The sequence below is a fragment of the Rhizomucor pusillus genome, assembly GCF_041956525.1.
Source record: "Rhizomucor pusillus strain CBS 183.67 unplaced genomic scaffold VTP01scaffold_31, whole genome shotgun sequence".
NCBI lineage: Eukaryota > Fungi > Mucoromycota > Mucoromycetes > Mucorales > Lichtheimiaceae > Rhizomucor > Rhizomucor pusillus.
The window spans coordinates 22,788-44,270 of NW_027192173.1; the positions used below are offsets into that span (position 1 = coordinate 22,788).

The 21,483-nt window shown below is 46.1% G+C and overlaps 9 protein-coding genes across 9 annotated transcripts; 7 read left to right on the forward strand and 2 right to left on the reverse strand.

Annotated features, from left to right (window-relative positions):
- Positions 1-653: 653 nt before the first annotated feature.
- Positions 654-2,498, forward strand: VTP01DRAFT_7156 (uncharacterized protein; the record flags this gene model as incomplete). The annotated part of the gene is made up of 7 exons (XM_069386137.1): positions 654-844; positions 898-1,072; positions 1,147-1,230; positions 1,294-1,535; positions 1,624-2,073; positions 2,133-2,341; positions 2,401-2,498. 7 exons carry the CDS (start codon positions 654-656, stop codon positions 2,496-2,498), a joined length of 1,449 nt encoding a protein of 482 aa, XP_069234525.1.
- Positions 2,499-2,619: 121 nt separating this feature from the next.
- On the forward strand, positions 2,620-4,716 carry VTP01DRAFT_7157 (uncharacterized protein; the record flags this gene model as incomplete). The annotated part of the gene is made up of 6 exons (XM_069386138.1): positions 2,620-2,800; positions 2,874-2,965; positions 3,022-3,281; positions 3,342-3,616; positions 3,680-3,763; positions 3,830-4,716. 6 exons carry the CDS (start codon positions 2,620-2,622, stop codon positions 4,714-4,716), a joined length of 1,779 nt encoding a protein of 592 aa, XP_069234526.1.
- A 111-nt stretch (positions 4,717-4,827) lies between these two features.
- Positions 4,828-7,344, reverse strand: VTP01DRAFT_7158 (uncharacterized protein; the record flags this gene model as incomplete). The annotated part of the gene is made up of 2 exons (XM_069386139.1): positions 4,828-5,190; positions 5,257-7,344. 2 exons carry the CDS (start codon positions 7,342-7,344, stop codon positions 4,828-4,830), a joined length of 2,451 nt encoding a protein of 816 aa, XP_069234527.1.
- Positions 7,345-7,494: 150 nt separating this feature from the next.
- Positions 7,495-8,427, forward strand: VTP01DRAFT_7159 (uncharacterized protein; the record flags this gene model as incomplete). Its single annotated transcript, XM_069386140.1, has 5 exons — positions 7,495-7,497; positions 7,574-7,996; positions 8,058-8,132; positions 8,192-8,305; positions 8,374-8,427. 5 exons carry the CDS (start codon positions 7,495-7,497, stop codon positions 8,425-8,427), a joined length of 669 nt encoding a protein of 222 aa, XP_069234528.1.
- A 202-nt stretch (positions 8,428-8,629) lies between these two features.
- On the forward strand, positions 8,630-10,544 carry VTP01DRAFT_7160 (uncharacterized protein; the record flags this gene model as incomplete). The annotated part of the gene is made up of 9 exons (XM_069386142.1): positions 8,630-8,709; positions 8,798-8,895; positions 8,980-9,080; positions 9,138-9,213; positions 9,267-9,313; positions 9,410-9,651; positions 9,724-10,067; positions 10,132-10,359; positions 10,483-10,544. The coding sequence occupies 9 exons, from the start codon at positions 8,630-8,632 to the stop codon at positions 10,542-10,544; spliced, it is 1,278 nt and encodes a 425-aa protein (XP_069234529.1).
- Positions 10,545-10,884: 340 nt separating this feature from the next.
- Positions 10,885-11,969, forward strand: VTP01DRAFT_7161 (uncharacterized protein; the record flags this gene model as incomplete). The annotated part of the gene is made up of 2 exons (XM_069386143.1): positions 10,885-11,207; positions 11,270-11,969. The coding sequence occupies 2 exons, from the start codon at positions 10,885-10,887 to the stop codon at positions 11,967-11,969; spliced, it is 1,023 nt and encodes a 340-aa protein (XP_069234530.1).
- A 248-nt stretch (positions 11,970-12,217) lies between these two features.
- On the forward strand, positions 12,218-14,670 carry VTP01DRAFT_7162 (uncharacterized protein; the record flags this gene model as incomplete). Its single annotated transcript, XM_069386144.1, has 5 exons — positions 12,218-12,836; positions 12,910-13,412; positions 13,487-13,637; positions 13,732-14,015; positions 14,110-14,670. 5 exons carry the CDS (start codon positions 12,218-12,220, stop codon positions 14,668-14,670), a joined length of 2,118 nt encoding a protein of 705 aa, XP_069234531.1.
- Positions 14,671-14,924: 254 nt separating this feature from the next.
- VTP01DRAFT_7163 (uncharacterized protein) lies at positions 14,925-16,581 on the reverse strand (the record flags this gene model as incomplete). Its single annotated transcript, XM_069386145.1, has 3 exons — positions 14,925-16,184; positions 16,262-16,375; positions 16,435-16,581. The coding sequence occupies 3 exons, from the start codon at positions 16,579-16,581 to the stop codon at positions 14,925-14,927; spliced, it is 1,521 nt and encodes a 506-aa protein (XP_069234532.1).
- A 1,381-nt stretch (positions 16,582-17,962) lies between these two features.
- VTP01DRAFT_7164 (uncharacterized protein) lies at positions 17,963-19,780 on the forward strand (the record flags this gene model as incomplete). The annotated part of the gene is made up of 2 exons (XM_069386146.1): positions 17,963-18,896; positions 18,966-19,780. The coding sequence occupies 2 exons, from the start codon at positions 17,963-17,965 to the stop codon at positions 19,778-19,780; spliced, it is 1,749 nt and encodes a 582-aa protein (XP_069234533.1).
- Between the last annotated feature and the right edge of the window lie 1,703 nt (positions 19,781-21,483).

Here is a 21,483-nt window from a genome sequence, read left to right on the forward strand (position 1 = left end):
TTGCTGTAAACATTCTGTATCATGGTTATAAGCTGCAATTTATCGCGAGGTTGCTTCTATACGAGTGACACGCAAGTAGCATATCTACATAATTGGAGACGCCTTGGAGGAGCCTGTTAAGTCACTGGAAAGGTATTGCCAGTAGCCCTTTTTAGAGTCTACTTTATGCAATAGAAGCAAGGTGACTGCATTGAGTACTTGTCAACATAGAAGTACTTGGGAATAGAAATGCAAAGTGGTGAAGGTATCGTATTCTGGACAAGAAAGGAATGATACGTAAAAGTGCCATATTCTACAGTAGCATTTTTGCCTGTGTTCTCAGCTCCTGGGTTCAAGTATAAATATGGAAGCATCAATCAATAAGGTGTCAAAAGAATTGGTGAGTGATGGTGGTGAATGATTTTCCGGTAGTACTGTAGAGGTAGCATTAAAGTTTCCTTGCGCCAAGAAAAATAAATAGATTCATTTCCTCATTTGCCCTTATGCTAGTGGTGGACGATCGAGCGGGACATTCTCGCTTGTTGTGGCCCGCCCATGTAGTCAATCTCAAATATTATCTGACTTGAATCATCCCAGAACCTGAGCAACCCCGCTTCTTTCCCTCGTTCTTCTTAACCCCTCTCCGTCCCTGCTTGTCTTTTTTCTGTCTTTGCATGCAACATCCTCGACACTCTGGTCCTGAATCCGACGCATTCATGACCCAGCAACCGGAGGCCGAAGTACACTTTGTACGATCGACTCAGGGGTTCCCTCGCAGTGCTCTCGATCGAGCTGCTGCTGCTAAGCTACGCCTCGAACACAACTACAAAGTATCTTTGCAACAGGCCATTGAGCGCAATCAACGGTAAATTACAAACTGCGTATATGCCCTTGCAATTTATTCACTGGCTTTTCCAGGCGGACTGAGTTGGAGAACAAACTGATGCAAGAGAATGGTAGTCAGGAAAAGAAGAATCGGCAGTTACAATCACTTGGACGTAAAGAGTCCCAGTATCTTCGGTTACAGCGCACTAGACTCGGTCTGGACGATTTTATCACAGTCAAAGTGATCGGCAAGGGCGCTTTCGGTGAAGTAAGCATAATAACATAGAATCCATGTCAACTTCTCGTTCCTGCTTTTTTCTCTAACTGGTATCTACGTGACAGGTTCGATTAGTACAAGCTGGTGATACAGGCAAGATCTATGCCATGAAAACGTTGCGGAAATCTGAAATGTTAAAAAAGGATCAGGTCCGTATTATATTTAGAGATAGAGAGCTATGTTTGGATTGTTAAATTTGTTTTTCTTCATAGCTTGCTCACGTGAAAGCAGAAAGAGACGTCCTTGCAGAATCCGACTCGCCCTGGGTGACCCAGTTATATTTCTCGTTCCAGGATGCACAGTATCTGTATCTGATCATGGAGTTCTTGCCCGGCGGTGATCTAATGACGATGCTTATTAAATACGACACATTCAGCGAACCGGTGACCCGATTCTACATGGCCGAAATAGTATTGGCCCTCGAGGCTGTCCATAAACTAGGTTTTATTCATCGGTACGTGTCTGCGTGCATGGAACACGAAAAAGAAAAAACCCTCTTCTTCTCACACACAAATGCAATGCATGCAATGCATGAAATATAGTGATATTAAACCGGACAACATTCTTATCGACAAGGACGGCCACATCAAATTATCAGACTTCGGTCTATCAACAGGATTCCACAAGACACATCACTCACAATATTACCAGCGGCTTTTGGAAGGCGCACAGAACACGAGTGGAACGGAAAGTATTCACTTGACAACAAAGGAGAAGATCGCGACCTGGAAGAAGAACCGCCGAGGATTGGCTTACTCAACTGTTGGCACGCCCGACTACATTGCGCCAGAGATTTTCATGCAGAAAGGATACGGCCAGGAATGCGATTGGTGGTCCTTAGGCACCATCATGTTTGAATGCTTATGCGGTTATCCGCCGTTCTGTTCCGACAATCCACACGAAACCTATCGCAAGATCATGAACTGGCGAGAGACTCTTGTTTTCCCAGAAGACCAGCCCATCAGCAGAGAAGCGGAGGATCTCATCCGGAGGTATGGATAGAGAATCAACAAATATGAGTTAGAAGCATGCTCTGACGACTGTTACAAAGATTGGTATGCGACGCGGATTATCGGTTAGGCCGCTTAGGCGTTGAAGAAATCAAAGCGCATCCATTTTTTTACGGTGTCAACTGGGAAACACTTCGATCTGAACCATCACCGTATGTACCACAGCTCACAAGTATCACCGATACCAGCCACTTCCCTATAGAAGAGTTGGGAGGTGTTCCGGAAGCAGTAGATACCAGCATGCAGCCAGGTTCGTATCCACATAAAGGACGAAGCAGGAGTCCCAGCTTCTTATTAATCAAAATCCAGTCTATCAAACAGACACTGTCAATGCACAAAAAGACCTTGCTTTCGTTGGCTACACATTCAAAAGATTCGACTACCTTACCAGAAAGAATATTCTGTAAAAAAAAATGATCAAGTACACTGTAACAGCAATAAAATTCTTCCCATCAGAAACAGCTTATGGCTGTTCCTGCAAAAGATGACATTTTCTGTGTGGAGTTTCTAATCCTTTCCCTTTAACTTATGCCGTTCAAAAGTGTGTTGACCCCACACCACAGCATACCTCCGCCTATACTGGCCATTCTTGTTGGGCGACTGCCACAAGTGTCGACAACCATTCAGGATGTGGCAGAGGAAGCTGCTGCTGCTGCTGCTGCTACCGCTGCCGCCGCTGGAAAGAAGGATAAAGCAAACACAGATACAGGCAAGCTTCCTTTTCTTTTTCCCTGGTGTACGCGATTAGCGATCTAAAGTACGATAAACACGAACACATGCAGAGGATGACTCTTGGGACAATGATTGGGGCTGGGGTGACGACGACGACGACGACGACGACGAAGGGGAAGAAGAAAACGAGGATCACACCAAGGTGACGCCTATCAAGCAATTCATATGTTTCATTGCATACTAGCCCTACTTTTGCAGGCATCACCGGCGGATACGGATAGTCAGGATACAGCAACTACACCTGCACTGGCGCCATTGACAGAGCCTTATCTTGTATCGGCTTCAGCGAATGGCCACTACCTGGTGCTGGCGCATGAATCTAAATTTCTCGTGCTTGAACTGATCCAAAGCGACGGCGAGTACAGCGCGGTAGGACAGGGATCTGGATGTGAGGCTGAAGGCGAGACGATCACAGCTATTCTGTGCATCCCGCTGTTTGTACCATCCATTCGTAAAAAGTAAGCGCGAAGGAAAACAGCATAGATTCATTTGAATCTGTTTGACCCCAGTGGATCTAGTCAGATGTTTGTGATGGCCGGATACAGCACCGGCTGGATACGTGTGTTTTCAGAGACGGGCACGATGCTTACTGCGCAGCTGCTCGAACCATCGCCGGTCGTTTCGCTGAAGTTACGCACACCACCGCCTGTCTTTAAAGTATCGCCTCATGCAATACAGCATGAAGATGAAGAAATCACCATACTTTTCCAGAACAAACGCGTGGTTAGCATAGATGGACAGAGCTTGTGGATGGTCCTCAGAGTATGTGATGGACAACGAGAGAGCGGTATAGGTAAAAACATTATCACAGGGCATTGTTGCTGAACGACGGTATTTATTTATTCGACCGTTTTAGATGCATCGCGAATGCAGACAGCGTTTGCTTACAAGAAATACGAATTCCAGAAACAAGAGCAAATAAAAGACGTTATCAGTCTTGGTAATTTAAAACATTTAGAAAAGTGATATAATTTGTATTCATTGAAACATTGCATGTTCCTTTTAGGCCCATCGCCTCCACTGTCGCAGTCAACGATGCTGGACGGCAGCGTATCGACTACCCACACGACATATCCATTCCCTGCAAACTCAACCTCGCGATACATTGCTGTGGGAGGTCATCCTATGCTGTGCTATTATGCGACCAGCGAGTCAACACGTCCTCTCATGTCAGCTGTTTCGATGGCGAGCTACGTTGTATCTCGAGTCACTTCCCCCGTATTCTCGTTGGCAAAATCATGGTGGACGGGTAGTGCCAGTTCCACCCCTTCCTCGCGCTCCAATTCACCTACACCGTACGTGCCTGATATGCACCCACCGCCTAGCCATATTGAACCCGCCTGCGCATTGTCGCCTACGTTAACTATCAATGACTCGTATCGCCGTATAACGTCCATCAGCGCAGCACCGCCCTCCACGAGTGCGCAACGACACACGCTTGCCGTTACGAGCGACATGCTTGGTCGGGTTATTCTGTGGGACGTGCAGTCTGGTGAAATGATCCGAATGTGGAAAGGCATCCGCGACGCTGTGTGCGGGTGGGTGGAAATATATGATGACAACGATGATGATGATGACCAACGTGATAATAATACATCAATGCGAGCGTCGCGTGTCCTCCTATTCCTTGTCGTCTATTCGGAACGGCGAGGACTTGTGCTCACGTACCAAATGCGCCACGGAAAGCAAGTAGGCATGTATCGTATCGGCCAGGGCTGGCGGCTCGTCCAATGTGGTCGAGAACCGCTAGGTAGCAGCATGGTCAGCACTGAGCGACGAAGAATGGCCATGCAGAAAAACGAAGGAGAATGCGGGTACCTTGCAAAATGTCTTTTAATCGGCCCAGACGGACAAATACGCAACGTTGAAATAGAAAATGTAAAAAGATCTTGACATCGTTTATGCAGTGGAACAGAATAATCATGTACATGCAACAAGAGTGTAACAATAATACATCTATTTAGAATACATCTGCTTGTGTGTATGTGCTTGCTTGGGGAATTATTATTTCTTCTTGTTCTTCTTTGCCTTCTTCTTCGCGGGAGGGGCGCTGGTAACATTGTCTGCGCCAATGACGGCAAACTCGCTGGCTGGATCATAAGCTCGCTTGAAAGGATTGGCCTTCTTCTCTTGCTCCGTTTTTAAGCGGAACTTGCCCTTGCCTGGTAAGCGCTCCAGCTTTTGCTCCTTTTTCTTCTTGCTCTTTGCAGCCTTGTGCATGGTAGACGGTGCCTCGCGCAGTGCAAACGATTTTGCCATGTGGCCAAGGTGTAGCTTCTTGACATGAAAAATGTGTTTCTCTGCAGCAGAATGTGTCGCATATGCTCGCATACTGGACCAATACGCTTTACGTGCCAACTCAGCGTGCTAAAACAGAATATAAATGGTGAGAATGGAAACGTTTTCATACAGACTCATATCTCTCTCACACACCTCCTCGTCTTCTAGAACATAACGCTCCATCTTGTTCTGCAATTCTTGCGCAGGTATCTGATAATTCTGACCCAGGAAGCTCAATACGCTTTCCATTGTAATGGATTCCGGATACATATCTTGAGCTTTGAGCACATCGAGGTATTCCATCTCGCTAGGTAGCAAGAACAGCAATGCAGAGCCGGCTTTACCCAAACGGGCAGTTCGACCAACACGATGCACGTAATCCTTGAGGTCAGTTGGAGGATCATACTGGATGATACGATCAACGTTAGGAAGATCAAGACCGCGTGCAGCAACGTCAGTGCAGAGTAGGACACCAGAGGGTAGTTTGCTAAATTCACTGTAAGATTGTGTACGACTCTTTTGATCGAGGTCGCCGTGGAGACGAAGAACAGGCACGTTGCCAAGCAATTCGCTTCTCTTATAAGGCAGGTCGTCGTCATCATCGTCATCCTCTGTATTCATAATATCTGCGAGCCTTGACTTGCTATCCTTGTTCGCTTCATCCTTGTCCTTGCCACCGCCGCCCATAATCTTTGCCAATGCTTTCTGCATCTTTGTGGCCTCATCGTCTTCTCCGTCGCTGTCGTCTCGATGATCCATTTCTGCGTCGCTATCCTCTTGTCGCTTTTTGCCTGCCTTGGAAAACATATCGTAATGGAAATCGACAGAGTCACAGGATGAAAAGAAAACAATCACTTTGCTTTCTTTAGGCCTCTGTCGCTTAGCATCGACGAAACATGATTTGAGCATGGTAACCAGCGTCACCAGTCTTAGTTTTGCGGGTGTGATGGTATATGACTGTTTGAGCTGATTCGGTGTCGAGAATTTAACGTCTTCGTGATCGTCTCGTTCTTTCATTTCTTCATCCTGCTGTTGCTGTTGCTGTTTCTGGATTGATTCTGCTATCTCTTGCTCCTGCTTCTTGTCGTCAACACTGCCACTGACAAAGGATGGGTTCTTTAGAAACCAGCCAGCGAGATGTTTCACATCTTGGCGCAACGTCGCAGAGCACAAGACAGTTTGTCGTCGTGCAGGCCAATACTTTGTGTTTGTTGCTTCCTTATACTTTGGATTGCCACCCGCTCGTGTTTTGTTCTCGATAATTGCCATGATCTTCTTGAGTGTCTCCTCAAATCCAAGATCCAGCAATCGATCTGCTTCATCCAAAACAAGCCATTTCAGATCTCGTACTTCGAAACTTTGTGTCTTTTCCAAATGATCCAGTAAACGGCCAGGTGTGCTAACCAAGATGTTGATGCCCTTTCGCAACCGAGCCTTTTCCTTATTTCTATTATCTCCACCGATGATAATACCAGGAACGATCCAATGTGAGCGATGTACGTTCGGATTTTTGGGTTTTGGCAAGTTAACGATTTGTGAGAGGACAGACGTGACCTGTTGTGCCAACTCGCGCGTGGGTGTCAGGATGATCGCTACGGTACCGATAGCACGGTCACCAAACGATTTACCATCACTGTTTCCAGAAGAGCTGGTGGAAGCGGCAATCAAACGATTAACGATGGGTAGAAGATACGTCAACGTTTTGCCTGAACCGGTTTCAGCTTGGACGACGACATCCACATCGTGCTCGGGAATATCCGCCCCCTGGACGGTTCGTGCAGGACCAAGAAGAAGAGGGATAGCTTTCCGCTGAATGTTCGTAGGTGCATTTACATTCAGTTTGTTACCGAGCAATTCTACAAGGTCTGGTTCCACGCCTAGACCAGTAAATGTTGTCGAATCCGCGACAGGAGCGTTGCTCGGTATGCTCGTCCGGTTCTTTTTGTACAGCTGCGACTTTGGTTGCTGGATCTCGGGATTTGACGAGAACAGGGAAGAGACCACCTGTCTTTTACCAGCGTTTTTCTTTTGCTGTGACGATTCGTCTGCATCGTTCTGATCAGTAGCCAGTTCCTTGCTTTGCTGCAGTGGCTGTTGTTGCTGCTGTTTTGGTTTCGCTTGAGGTTTCTTTGGTTGTTGTTTCTTCTTGTTTCCTTTCGTTTTATTGCTGTTATGATTGCTGCTTGATGGGTTCGAGTTTACATTTAAAATGAGTCCATCGTCGTCGTCGTTATTGCTCATTGTCGTCTGATCGATTTAATCTTGAAAAGCAGCCACCAGCGAAAAGGCATAAATTTATTACACCGCACGCGCAATGCCGCTTCGTCACACGCTGCAGGGCAATCTAGAACTCACGTTGTATTCGATCCGTACGATCGAAAATTATACACCATGGTATGTATTTCTCGTGTACCTGTGAGTGCTTCTTCTTGTTACATTGCTGTATTACTTATGGCCTGAATCACTGTAGTCGAAAAGCTCGAAAATGACCCAGCTCATCAACTACCGGCTGCGGATCACTATGGCAGATTCGCGTATATTGACCGGTCAAATGCTCGCTTTCGATAAACACATGAATTTGGTTATTGCCGATTGCGAGGAGTTTCGCAGGATAAAGCCAAAGAACAAAAAAGCAGCTGCAAAGGAAGAGGAACTGGAACAGAAGCGAACTCTTGGACTGGTTATATTACGCGGTGAAACGATTGTCAGCATAAGCGTCGATGGCCCGCCTCCACCAAAGACGGAAGATTCGCGACCAAGAGGGCCAACGCTTGCAGCTGGTCCAGGTATGGGCCGCCCTATCGGTCGTGGCATGCCCGCAGTGCCACCGCCAGGCGCACCGATGGTTGGATTATCGGGTCCTGTGCGTGGAGTTGGTGGCCCATCTCCTCAAGTACGTGAACTCTGCAATGCGCGATTCCTATCCATGAATTTAACCTGTATATATTTTGTAGATGATGCAACCAAGACCTGGTATCCAAGCTCCTCCAGTAGCATATGGCCGTCCGCCCGTGCCTCCTGGTCAAGGCGTAGGTTATCAAAAGCATAGGTCAATAGGCATACTTGATATTAACCAAGACTTTCACAGCCTCCCCCACCTGGCATGCCTCCACAAGGCTACGGACCACCGCCTCCAGGATTCAGACCACCGCCTCCTCCAGGTGCTCCTGGAGCACCTCCACCGGGTTTCCGTCCTGGCATGGTAAGGATCCAAGAAGAAAATTACATTACTTTGATACAGTGAGGCTAAAGAGTTCGCACGTGTTGTAGCCGCCACCAGGATATGGTAGACCTCCTCCACCACCTCCAGGTTCACAGCAATAAAATACAAAGTTGCCCAAAAATTGCCTCCCTCTCAAAGGTTTCCCACGCCCTGTAAGAACCGACAAATCCCATCTTTTGCGGGGGCCAAGACTGCTATATAAACGCTACTTTGCTGCTTGCTTTCCATTTTGTTTCTCTTCTCTTCTTCTCTTCTCTTTTACTTGTTCAGTCCAGTCAATAAACAAAGTCCCCATCATCCATCATGATTCGCTCCGCTGTTTCGCGTCTTCCTCAGCTTGGCCGCTCGGCGGCATTGCTCGGTCGTCAAGCACCGCTCCGACGGTAAATAGGCTGTGTGTGCCTGATACTCCAGAGCATGCGCACTTGGAACGGCAACTCCATTTGAGCACCAACTGACTGTATTTACTAGTAACTACGCGGCCCTGACCTTTGGTGAGCCTTCCATTGTCGAGAAGCCGACCTCGCTCAACTCGTTCACCGAGGAAGAATTGATGCTCAAGGACACCGGTAAGCACCGTCACACTCGAACAGTTACTGTCCTGGAACTTTAAACTAAATGCGGGACCTTCGGGGTCTGTGGACACTACCTAGTTGCCAGGTTCGCACGTGAAGTGGTGCAACCCAAGGTCCGCGAGATGGACGAGAACGAAGTTATGGACAAGGAGATTATCAACGCCATGTTTGAGAATGGAGTAAGTAGTCTGGGCTCTTTGTTTTTCGCCCTCATGTATTTCTGACGAGCTACCTAGTTGATGGGTCTAGAAACCGAAGCTGATTTCGGTGGCGCCGAGTCGTCCTTCACTGGTGCCATCTTGGTTGTTGAAGGTAAGCAGAGTAGCTTGTGTGGAGGATTTCGCTGACATTCCATATTCTATCAGAATTGGCAAAGATCGATCCCTCTATCAGTGCCTTGTGTGACATTCATGTAAGCATCTCTCTTTCTCAGTGGGGCCATGTCTAAGAGTGTCTGCTGGCCCTCATATGATTAGAACCGATAAATTGACAAACCGCTGCGTTTTAGAACACTCTGACAAACACCATGATCCGTAAATGGGGTAACAAGGAGCAAAAGGAAAAGTACCTTACCCGCCTTGCCACCGACACTGTTGGCAGCTTCTGTATCTCCGAGGCCGGTGCTGGCAGCGACGCTTTTGCCCTCCAGACCCGCGCTGAAGACAAGGGCGACCACTATGTCCTCAACGGTGGAAAGATGTGGATCTCCAACTCTGGCGAGGCCGATATCTTTGTTGTCTTTGCAAACGCGTAAGCAAACTAATTATTATTGCTCTACACTTAACACGGCAGTCCCCTCTAAACTCCCTTATCTTCATCTAGTGATCCTTCCAAGGGCTACAAAGGTATCAGCGCCTTTATTGTCGAAAAGGAATGGGGTGTTGAGATTGCAAAGAAGGAGAAGAAGCTCGGTATCCGTTCCTCTTCCACCTGCGTCCTCAACTTTGATGATGTCAAGGTGCCAAAGGAGAATGTTCTCGGCAAGATCGGTGAAGGTTACAAGTACGCCATTGACTCGTTGAACGAGGGCCGTATCGGTATTGCTGCTCAAATGATCGGATGCGCCCAAGGTGCCTTTGACATTGCTCTCCCTTACATGATGGAGCGCAAGCAGTTTGGAAAGCCTATTGGATCCTTCCAGGCACTCCAGCACCAATTTGCTCAAGGTAAATTGTTACCGACTTTTTATATACGTTAGTCTAATCTTGTGCGTGTTGATGAAATATATAGTTGCTTCCGAGATCGAGGCTGCAAAGATGATGACCTACAACGCTGCTCGTCTCAAGGAAGAGGGCAAGCCTTTCGTTATGGAGGCTGCCATGGCCAAGTTTGTTGCTGCCAAGGTCGCTGAACGCGCTACTAGCTACGCTGTTGAATGGATGGGCGGTAACGGTTTTGTCCGTGAAACTGGTGTTGAAAAGTTCTATCGTGATGCCAAGATTGGCTCTATCTATGAGGGTAAAGTATTTGGAGATGCGCGCTCTTTCTTCCTTGCTGCAAGCAAGAGAAAAGCGTGAGAAAGATAGAGCAGCGGAGAGAAATGAGTGATGACTAACTGGGAAATAATTTCTCAACAACCAGGTACCAATAACATGCAACTCGAGACTATTGCCAAGATCTTGACCAATAAGTACAAGCAATAAATAACGGAAGGAAAAAGGGAAAAAGCAAGCGGAAGAAAATCGATATTGACGGCTGGTTTCTCCTTTATCTCTGTAATATAGTACATAGCAAAAAAAAAAGAACGATCAAATAAATAAATTCCGTTTAGATGAGAAGATGTAAAATGAACAGAAGCTACAGGACTTGATGGTACCAGGATTTGGTCTGGTTTGCTTGTCTATCTGAACTAGGACGGTTCACACGTTCAAAGTATAAACAGGTTCTTTGCATCAACCGAGCAAGAAATGATTTTAGTGTCTGGATATTCGAATATAAAAACGACACCAACGGGCATGAAGATATTTCAAGTGACAAATCATTATGTCTGATATTTGCATCACTGCAGTGGATACACTTCCTGGCTACGCGCTGGCCTATCGATTTCTCAAAGGGCGCAAGGAACTAGGCGATGTAAACATCTGCTTGCTCTGTCGCAATGACCAAGGTCTCGAAGAACTTAAACAGATGGGCGGCAAAGTTTCCAAGGTCGATTACATGCGGTTTGAAAAGATGCGTGAGATTTTCAAGCAATGCAAGTGCGTCTTGTTTATCCCCGAAGATCTTCCGATGCGTCTGTCAGAGGGAGAAAATATCATCAAGAGCGCCAGGGATGCCGGTGTGGAGTATTTTGCCATGATTTCCGAGTAAGAAAAAGACTCTCTCGTCGGAATTGGCCACGGTACATACTCATGTTTTCTTACTTTAGCATCGGCGTAGATGCTGTCAAGAATGAGCCAGAGGAAAAGTGGCCAAATATCCATCAATATCGCAAGCTCGAGGAAACGGCAATTGAACAGTTTGAGAGCGACCGCGTATGTATCATGCGTCAATCAATGTACAGCCAATTCTTCTACTTGATGACACCCTATGTTGAGAGCCAAAATGCACTGCGGATGCCTATCGAAAAGAGCAAGCGATGGGGATGTATTGACTTGCGTGACATCACCGACGCAATATTCATGCTAGCTACCAAAAAGCTTGGCAAACAGCAACCCAAGAGCGGTGTCGCTACTACATTGAATCTTTATCGTTGGACCCCGCTCAAGACGATGAACGGTCAAGAAATTGCCAATGCTATGGCGGAAAGTCTTGGAAAGCCCGAGCTAGAGTACGAAGAAATACCTGCGCACGAGCTGCGTAGTTACCTCGAGCAAATTAGGCAGGATTCTCGCTTCAAGGAGCGACCACGCAAGGAGCACGGTGGCACGGACAAGCCATACACTTTTCCGCTGGGCAAATATATCCACGACGAAGAAATCGACATGATCCTGGAGGCGTTTGAGCTGGCTAATCGGGGTATGGCGGATATTACCACGCATGATCTACGCAAAGTGCTGCAGCGTGAACCTCAAGACCTCGGCCAGTTCTTTGCGAGCAACAAGGAGCAGTTCCGTCGATTGCGCTAACGTAGTCCAGTCCTTTCCTTACTTTCTTATTCTCAATCAATAAACTTGAGACTTGCTGCTTTCACAACCTGGATGTTTATTTAAGCGGAAAATCACTCGATTTGATTGAAGGGATGTAACCCAATTTGGATAACCATGACGACATCTCACTGAATTGTGGAAAGCCTTTCCAACTTTTTTTTTTATTTTTCTCTATCCACCTTGTACAAGCTTTCCATGCTCCCAGCTTCTTCTTCCAGCATAAAACTATGAGCGTTGCCTTTGGATCACCTACCAGCAGATCGCAAGCACAGGAGGCTTATTTCACTCCCGGCATAGCTGGTGACGACATTGGCGGTGCACATGGCCAAACCGGTTCAGCAACACCCTATTTTACAGCGCCCATCGACCAGCAAATTCATCAGGAATTCCTCAATGCCATTCACGCTCGACATGCTGCTCAGCCGTTCTTGCAGATCAACGCTCCACCACCCAACCTAAACTTGACACCAAAGAGCACCCGTCCATCCTCCGGTTTAAAACCTCTTGAAACCCGGCAATTGAATGCAGCGCTGGAAAACGAGGGTAATCGAACGATGGTGCTGGATGTTCGATCGTTTGTTCAGTATTCGCATGCTCGGATACGATCGTCGATCAATGTGTCTATCCCGAACACTATTCTAAAACGTCCGACATTTACAATGAACAAAGTGTACGAAGCAGTCGTTCTGGAGTCAGATCGACAGCGGCTCAAAAAATGGCAGAGTATGAAAACGATCGTTGTGTGCGACCAGTCATCGCAGGTCATCCAAGACAACTGTGCTGCAACGTATCTGGCAAACAAGCTTTCCAGTGCCGGGTTTACGGGGGATCTGTATTACCTTAAAGGTAAATAAGCTACTGAAATCCGTGTTTTGATTTGTTTATATATATACTCACGACCACCTAATCGATATTTTAGGTGGATTCGATGCTTTCTCATCCGCATACCCGCAGCAATGCGAGAAAGCACAGCCAGAGTTGCAAAGCAGAGGAGGAGGATCACTGCCGCCGCAGTTACCAGCAGCGCGGCCGACATGCAACCCTTGTATTCCACAGGGCCGCAACGCTGCAAAACCGTTCTCCCTCAAACTCCCCCCAATGACGGTCAACAATCCAGTTTCAGGCCCCTTCACTGCTCCAATGCCACAGTTTGCAAACGAAGCATTCAATCCGTTCTTCTCAAACATTCGACAAAATATGGAGCTATCACACGGACCTATCCGTGAACGATTTTCGGTACGCTTACCGACCAATTGCAAGTGCACCAACTCCGGCATCGTTCAGTTGCAGCAAGGAGCTAAACCTCCGCGATGTCTACGAGGAACAAGTCACCTGGAGAACGATGCTGCTTTCGTCGCACCAAGATGGATGCGGGAAATTGTGCAAGAGTCCGGTCCAAAGAAGCTAGCAGAGATGTATGAGGTAATTGGCACACATTTGAAAAAGGCAAATGCAGAAGCACCAGTCAGCCCTAACTTGGCACAACACACAAAAAGAAACTGGAACGCAAGGAACAACGACGATTGCATTCCATTATGCATTACCACTCTAAATATACCAACGCTGATCCTTCCGAGTATCCACTCAGCATCGTCTCTGGTGTCGAGATGGGCACTCGGAATCGCTATACCAATATATGGCCCTTTGGTGAGTAACAAATCAAATGGGGGTTGGGCGATTTTGCCCTAAAGTTCGAGACCCAGTGTTAACGGACTAAATGATGTCATGCTCGTATATATAGAGTATGCACGTGTGAAGATTGCACATCCGAAAAGTGGGTCAACAGACTACATCAATGCTAGCTTTATTCAATACCAAGATGGAGATGACCAGGACGTTGCGAGTGACACACAAGTTAGCAGAGTATCGCTCGAGACAATGCGGTATCCACATCGATCACGGTACCGTCGGTACATCTCCACACAGGGGCCTCTGCCTGACACGTTTGCCGATTTTTGGCAGGTCGTGTGGGAGCAAAACTCTCGTGTGCTGGTCATGCTGACCAAACAAGAAGAAATGAACAAGGTTAGTGGGTGAAAGGATTGATTTGGGGGGAGAGTGTGAGAGAGGGAGACAGAGGACATTGTTAATCTTTTTTTTTTATTCTTGTCCTTTCTAGATAAAATGTCACCAGTACTGGCCCAACACGGTGAATGCACCAGTCCGTTACGGAGACATTACAGTCACATTGCTATCTGAGACTGTGCGAGGGACGGGCAATGACACAATTACAATCCGGCAGTTTGTGTTGGCTGTAGATGATCGCCAGCAGCCAAGGCGGTCTGTCACTCAACTGCAATACAATGGATGGATGGATTTCGGTGTGCCAGATACGCCGCTGGGAACATTGCAGATTGTAAAAGCAGCCGATGAAGCACAAGTTTTGTATGAATCGCAAGAAGAAGAAAGGGTTGTGGGGCCGATGGTCGTTCACTGCTCAGCGGGCTGCGGCCGATCAGGCGCATTTTGTGCTATTGATACTATTATACGACGAATGTCTCAAGAAATCAGCGAATCCAACGAAGAAAATGAACGCGACTTAATATTTGAAACTATCTCGAGATTTCGGGAACAGCGTGTCAGCATGGTACAGACACTGCGACAATTTGTATTTTGCTACGAGGCCATCTGGTGGTGGCTACTTGGTTACGGTGACATGCCAACGCAACCAGGCGTGTAATATATCTTTTCCATCTTTTTCCCACTCTCTTTTTCTTTCTTCCTTTCTTCGTATGTAATAAAAAGACACCTGATTTGATTTCTTGGTTTTAAGTTGGCAGCAAAAAGGATGCAGTCTGGTTAGATGTGCTATGTGTTGCGTATATATTATCATATCAATGGAAATGTGATCTATTCGAAACTCAAAATTCTGTACAAAAAAAAGAAAGGAAGCAAAATAATATAAAAAAGAGGTGGAAAGGAAGAAAAGCGGGTTTATACGGAGGAGGATGCAGTTGGGGTGGAAGCGGTGCTGTTGGCGGTTGTTGTGTTATTGTTACTGTTATTGTTGTTCATTTGTAGCCTAATGATGCGCCTTCGAGGTATCTTCTTCTGCCGTGGTATGGGTCCAACCTTTTTGCTACCAGTGTAAGGTAGACTTCGATACGTCGCATGCTCTACAGTGTACGCAAACGGGGATATAGTATGGTTGCTGCAAGTTAACTGGGCCAGTTTTGCAGCTAGGCTGTTTTCAGTCGGATTAATGACAATTTCTTGGTCGAGCGGCATGACAAGCGTTTGCTCCGCTTGCGACGACGATGGCAGTTCAGGTCCTTCGGTGACATACCAAGGTGCATCCACATCATCGCCGTAAATGTCCGCAACGGTTGCGGATGCAGCGAGCGAGTTTGCTGACATGGACGAAGTAATATCCTCTTCATCTTCTTCATCCTCGATGCCCAAATCATGCATCGTGAATTCATCGAACCGTTTGCCATACAGCGCATTAAGCGTAGACAAATTAGCTGCTGTGACAGGCTGCTGGGATCCGTTTTCCATCATCATCGATGCCAGTTGCTCGTAATTGTAAAGATCACTAAACGTGCCAAATCCGGTATGTGGTGGTCGGAAGATACCGCTGGCAGAAGCACTGTCCATGTAACATGAGCTTCCATCAAGAACACCCATACCGTTGCTCATGACAACACTTGCAGGGTTTATCTGCGACGAGTTGATATTGAGGTCGGGCATCGATAAGATATCCAGCGGCATCGGTGATTGCGGGTTGCTGCTGTAGCGCACAGGATCTGATATGACAGACATGGGTGGTGAGCTCGTCGTCATGCGTCGTTTCTTTATGCGCTCTAGTCGTTGCTGCTTTAACCGCTCTTCACGCTGCTGTTTCTTTTGCTTTTCTTGCTCGCTCTGCAGGTATCTTAAACTCAAATTGTGGATCATGACCGGTAAATCCTCTTGAAATAAATTTCGTAACTGTTTTTCGATCTCACGTTGCAAAAAATTGCGTACACTGGTGATGCTGTCAAATGTGGAGCTGACAACGATGCTTTCAAGCGGATCGTTTTTGAATACCAGCGTAATGCCCTTTGTCTTTGAAACGACGAGGACAACAATGCCACGTAATTTGAGATCACTGATACGCAGCAACATTGGTACAACGAGGGGTCGGTCTGCTGCGAGAATACTCGGCCGCGTATGTCGAGGATATTCGGATCGCTTGGCATGCATTGGATTTGCCTGCAATAGCCGAACCAGTTAACACAAACATATTCCTTATCATTTTCTCTTCTCCTCTCCTTTTCCGCAAAACATGCCTGCACTTTGGTCTGAAGAACAATGTATGCATCGCCAGCATAGGTCAGCTTGAATATGCCACGGAATTTGTTTGTAGAGAGCTCGCCAATTTCTAGGATCTCTAGGTCGGGTGGCTACCAAAACATGTTAAAAATCACAGTGGCAGCATGCATTACAGTGTTTATATACTCACCGAAGTGCCCATATGAAGTTCTTTGACTGCAATGTGGTCGACAATGTTCTTGGGCTTATTGCCTTTGTTGAGTGCAGCCTCTAGCTGTGATCGTGCTTCATCGTAAAACTCGGTATCGAATTCAGGCCAGTTGAACCGAAATGCCATGGTTTTTTATTGTTTATTCTTTGTTGCTGCAATCAACTTGAAGCTGGTGTCGGTTGTTCATTCCCTTTTTGTGGTGCAAAGAGTGTAAAAAGAGTGTGCGTCGCGAGTAGTTGCGCACGGGCAAGTATTGTATGACGGTTGATTTTTAAGTGAAAGTCCGTCCCACAGTGGGCAAATTATCGATGTTGTTCCACAAAAATATCATCCAAAGCCAATTTCTTTTTTCTTCTTTCCTTGGTTCTCGTCGATCAACAAGGAGTGGCCTAGGAGAACGGAAGTGCACAGTACATTAATGCCATCAAGGAGGTGGGTAGTATTGACATTTACAAATTATTTGTCAATATATCACACTTCATATACATAGTTTACGTATTCACATAAGATATACGTCGATTATTCGGTGGCAACAATAGGATCAATAATTTGTGTAGGTTAGCATTGTGTATTCGTCTATATGAATATATCTACTTGATTCTTTCTGGAATCAAGTATAAATTGCGTGTATTCATCTGCTTGCCAACCAACTGGATCTGAACGGGAAGAAGTTGGCGTTTGCACAAACTTTCACGGTTTTTTTAGTACAATGTTGAAACTCGTCTGTGGAATCTCCCGTTTCTTCATAAGGAAACCTTTACAAATGAGCAGAATCATAAAGTGTGTTTGAATGATGGAAAAGGCAAGTTGCTCTAATCAGTTCACTCACAACGAGTATTATGTGAGCCTGCATGATGTATGTGTGTCAGGTGAAGTACGTTTGGTCTCTCTCTGCTCTGTTGCTGCACTCACCGTATCTATGCCCGCCGGAATGGCATTGCTAATAGGTAATTGCTGGACGACTTACTTGAGACCGGCGTACGTAAGTTCCAACGGTTTTTTGAATGATTCGACAATTCAAAGGAAAGAGCTGCTGGATAATCCAACGTCGTCCCATTGCAGGACTAATCGGAATAGCAGCAGCTATATCTTTTTGTGAGAGAATCATGTAGGGTTACAAATGCCGGACAATGGGGGGAGAGGCTCGAACCTTGGATTGGTTATGGCTAATCAAGGCAGTATGTAGGAGGTGCGGGCATATCCGAGAGCGGATGATGCTCCTATCGTCGACTGAAATGCTCTTTGGCCATTCTCACTCTCTCTGTTTCTTCACCCTTTTTCTTCTCTCTCTCTCTTTCTTTCTCTCTTTTCCCCCCTGCCTCTCTCCATCTCGTTATTTGACACTTTGTTCACTGCTACTCCTGTCCTTAACTATCCTTCGCTCCTTCCTCTCCCATCCTTCGGAATAGCAACCCCCGCCGTTAGCCCCCATACGCTCCTTCCTGCTATATACGTTCATTCTCAACAACAACTTTTCTCTGTCTACTATCCAGTCTTGTTTAGATAGATGTCACAAACGTCCGTTGTTAGCAATTCGCAGTTAGTGCAAAGTAGCAGCAACAAAGATATCCAACCTCATTCATCGCTGCAACGTTCTTCGTCCTCTTCGTCATTATCCTATTCTTCTCATCCTTCCGTCACACACCTGTCATCACCAACATCGATCACCCCCACTATTAATAACAACAATTACAATAACAACAACAACGATGCTTCAGGCACTCCGAATCGAAAACGATCTCGAGCCACTGCCGAACAGTTGGCTGTTCTTGAAGATATTTTTGCAACGAACGTCAGTCCCAACAGCAAACTACGGAAGCAACTTGCTGAACAGTTGAAAATGACTGAACGATCGATCCAAATCTGGTTCCAAAACCGCAGAGCCAAAGTGAAGCATATGCAGAAGAAGGCTCAGATGCAAATGCACCAGGCAGCACTCCGAGCACAATTGTACCATATCAATCAGCAGCGCGAGGAATACATGAACGTGTGCTGCGATGCATTGTACAGCTGGCAGCAACACCAGCAGCAACAAAAGGAGGACTACTGTAGCACTGCTGCTGCAGCAATCTCATCCTCCTATGCCTCGTTCCTGCTCGAAAAGCAGCAACATCAGCAGCAAGCGGCATCCAGAGCCGCATCTGTAAATCCATCCCTATTTGGTGGTGGTGGCGGCTGGTCTGCTCCTCCCGAGGACATTGTACCGAGCGCAAGTCGAGCCAGCATGCCACCGCAGCCGACTTGTTCATCCATCACAGATGCTACGTCGTCTCTAGTTCCCATCCCAGAAGCCGGTCCTACTGCTTTGCTCGCCACCAGCTGCGCAGCATCATCAACGTCATCCTCGTCCTCGTCTCCTGCTCACGTAGCCTCCAATAGCAGCAGTAGCAGCAACAGCGATGTTACCACTCCGTCTCCCCTGAATTTGGCCGACTTTTATGGTATGTAAACTAGGATGATTACTTTATTTCTAATTTGAGTTAGCTAACCGTTCCTATCTATGTAAGCAGTCGATCCGTTACTGCTATCGCCTTATTCCACAGCAGCGTTATCAAGTATGGTACCGGCTTCCATCAATTGTTTTGACGCTACTGTTAGCAGCGGCGGCAGTGTTGGAGCTGGTGCTGTTACTACTACTCTTAACCATCCTTCCATCTTCTCCTCTTGCTCCATGGATGATGCTGCATCGCTACCATTATTATCATCATCAATAACACCGGCTGGCGGTGGTGCATTTGCTCCTGCTGCTCCTGCTCCTTGTCCCTTGCAGGAAATTATTATCAGCGCCACAACACTGTCCATCGGTTCGTGGCAAAGACTCGCGATGAACGCCGACTTGGTGTGCGCATACGATCCTATCCAAAAAGCCTTTGTGTGGCACATTATCAACGATGGCCTCCACTTTAAAATCTTTATCCCGGTCGGTACTGTCAGCGCCATCACGTACGCGGAGCAAGACCCAGCTCTGGCGTCGATCCGTTTCGATCTCAACGAGACGCCACAGTGTTTCATCAAGGAAGATCATCGCTGGAAACCTTGCAGCGATTTCTCCGAGGGCAAGCAAGTGTCTCGCTACTTCTCCCATTGCATCAAGGGCGTTGCGTATCAGCTCAAGCAGGACTTGTTTATGTTGACTACGCTTTGTGAAGAGACCCAGCGCCTCGTGTTCATGCCGTCATCGTCAGGGCTTGCAGCAACAACGACAACGGATACTACTTGCCTTGTCATTTCATCGTCCACAGACTCACTTGGCGTTACTTCTTGGATGCAACAACAAGTGGAAGAAGCCCATAAGCTTGTAGCTACCCAAACCAATTTTGTATAAAGTAAAAAACGCAAAAACAAATCTTTTCTCTTTGCCACCTACGTCTTGTGAGTATATGCCCTTTCCACGCGTCATCTCTCTACTATGCATTAAGCATTCGACTGCGACTGGAGAACATTGACTATTATGAGTGGAACTAACGATTATTCAGCTGTATGTCGTTTTGCCTATTAGATCGTACAATTAAAAGTGGCTCGTCAAGCCCAAAGATGTGGATACGGAGGAGCATGTGTCACAAAAACTCTCGGAAGCAGTCCGAAACCCGGTATCGTGTGCTTTGCATGAACGCTTTGGCTTTGAGCGCGCTTTCTAGCTCATAATACCCATTGACCATCGATCCAATCTTGCTTATATCCATTTATGGTATATGTGCCTTTCAAGAACATATCCTGCTAGAAAACGGCTGCTTAAAATGTGAAATACGATCTAGATCGCATCCTCACGGAGTAAAGAAAATTTGAAAACGCCGGCAATGTTTTGTGTACGATCATTACATATTTTGAGATTCAGCAAATGTCTACCTTCTTCTAATCATAAAGATTATATACGAAAAGTTTCACAGCATACATTTGTTGAATATACATTTATACCCTGGTCGAGCATTATAGTACAGTTAAAACTTTTCGGCTGCCTTTTAGCAAGTTTATTCATGTACAACCCGCGGCCTAGTCTACAAAGTGAATCCTTGATCTTTGGACGGTAATACTTTAAGCTTCTTATCTGCGAGATGGCTTTGCACCGCAATGCTCGAGTTTCCTTGGCCAATAGCGACCTGTAGTATGTATTACAAGCTTGTAAGTAGAATAAAGTCGTTTATTCATACTTGCCATCCCCTGGATAATATCAAATCTCTTTTTATAAATCGTTCAGTCTTTGTTCAAATCCCTCGCTGAAAACAAGAATGCTCCTCTCCAAATTCTCAAGTCTAGCTGAACTCCATCCATGAAGGACAAAATGGCGTCTTCAAGGTTGCGGGTTTGTTGTTGTTGTTGTTCAAAATGAAATAAAAGCAAAAGAAAAGAAATATAAGGCAGAAGCTACCTACATGCAAGATACATGACTAGTTGCTCCATGAGCATATTTGGTGCAAACACTGATGCATTCCTTGTAGGTCTCTCTGTATTTCGTAGTACTCAATTGCCACTGGGATTCATTTATATATGTGTATTATAAAAATCCGCGACCAGCTCGCCGTAGTGAAGTTCTACAGCGACCTGCGTCACCCAGAATAGATTGATGTACAAGGAATACTACCGCACATATTTCAACAGGTATCAGATAATCGGATAAGGTAGATATGCATGATGTCACAAAACCGCATTTGCTTTCACGCACATTGGCTTCGAGGAAAGTATCAAGATTGCTACAATAGCTATGTAAAATCGTTGAGCATATCGATTATGTATACGTTTGCTTGCTTTGTTTTAGACATAACAATTTTGATAATATATATCCTCTGAAGCTTCAAATGACTTGCTACTTGCATAGAAGTATTACCTTTTGTTCACTGCTGTGAAATCACGGTTTACTATATGTTTCTGCCTTTGGTTTCACGACGTTGTAAATCATGTGTAAAAGGATGATTAAATGGTTCTACTATTAGTAGTTCTGATCAACTTGAAATCGTACACGATTGTAGAGATGCAGCTATTAATTTCTACCAAGTAAATGCATGTATGATACCCATGTTGACTGTCTAAAGC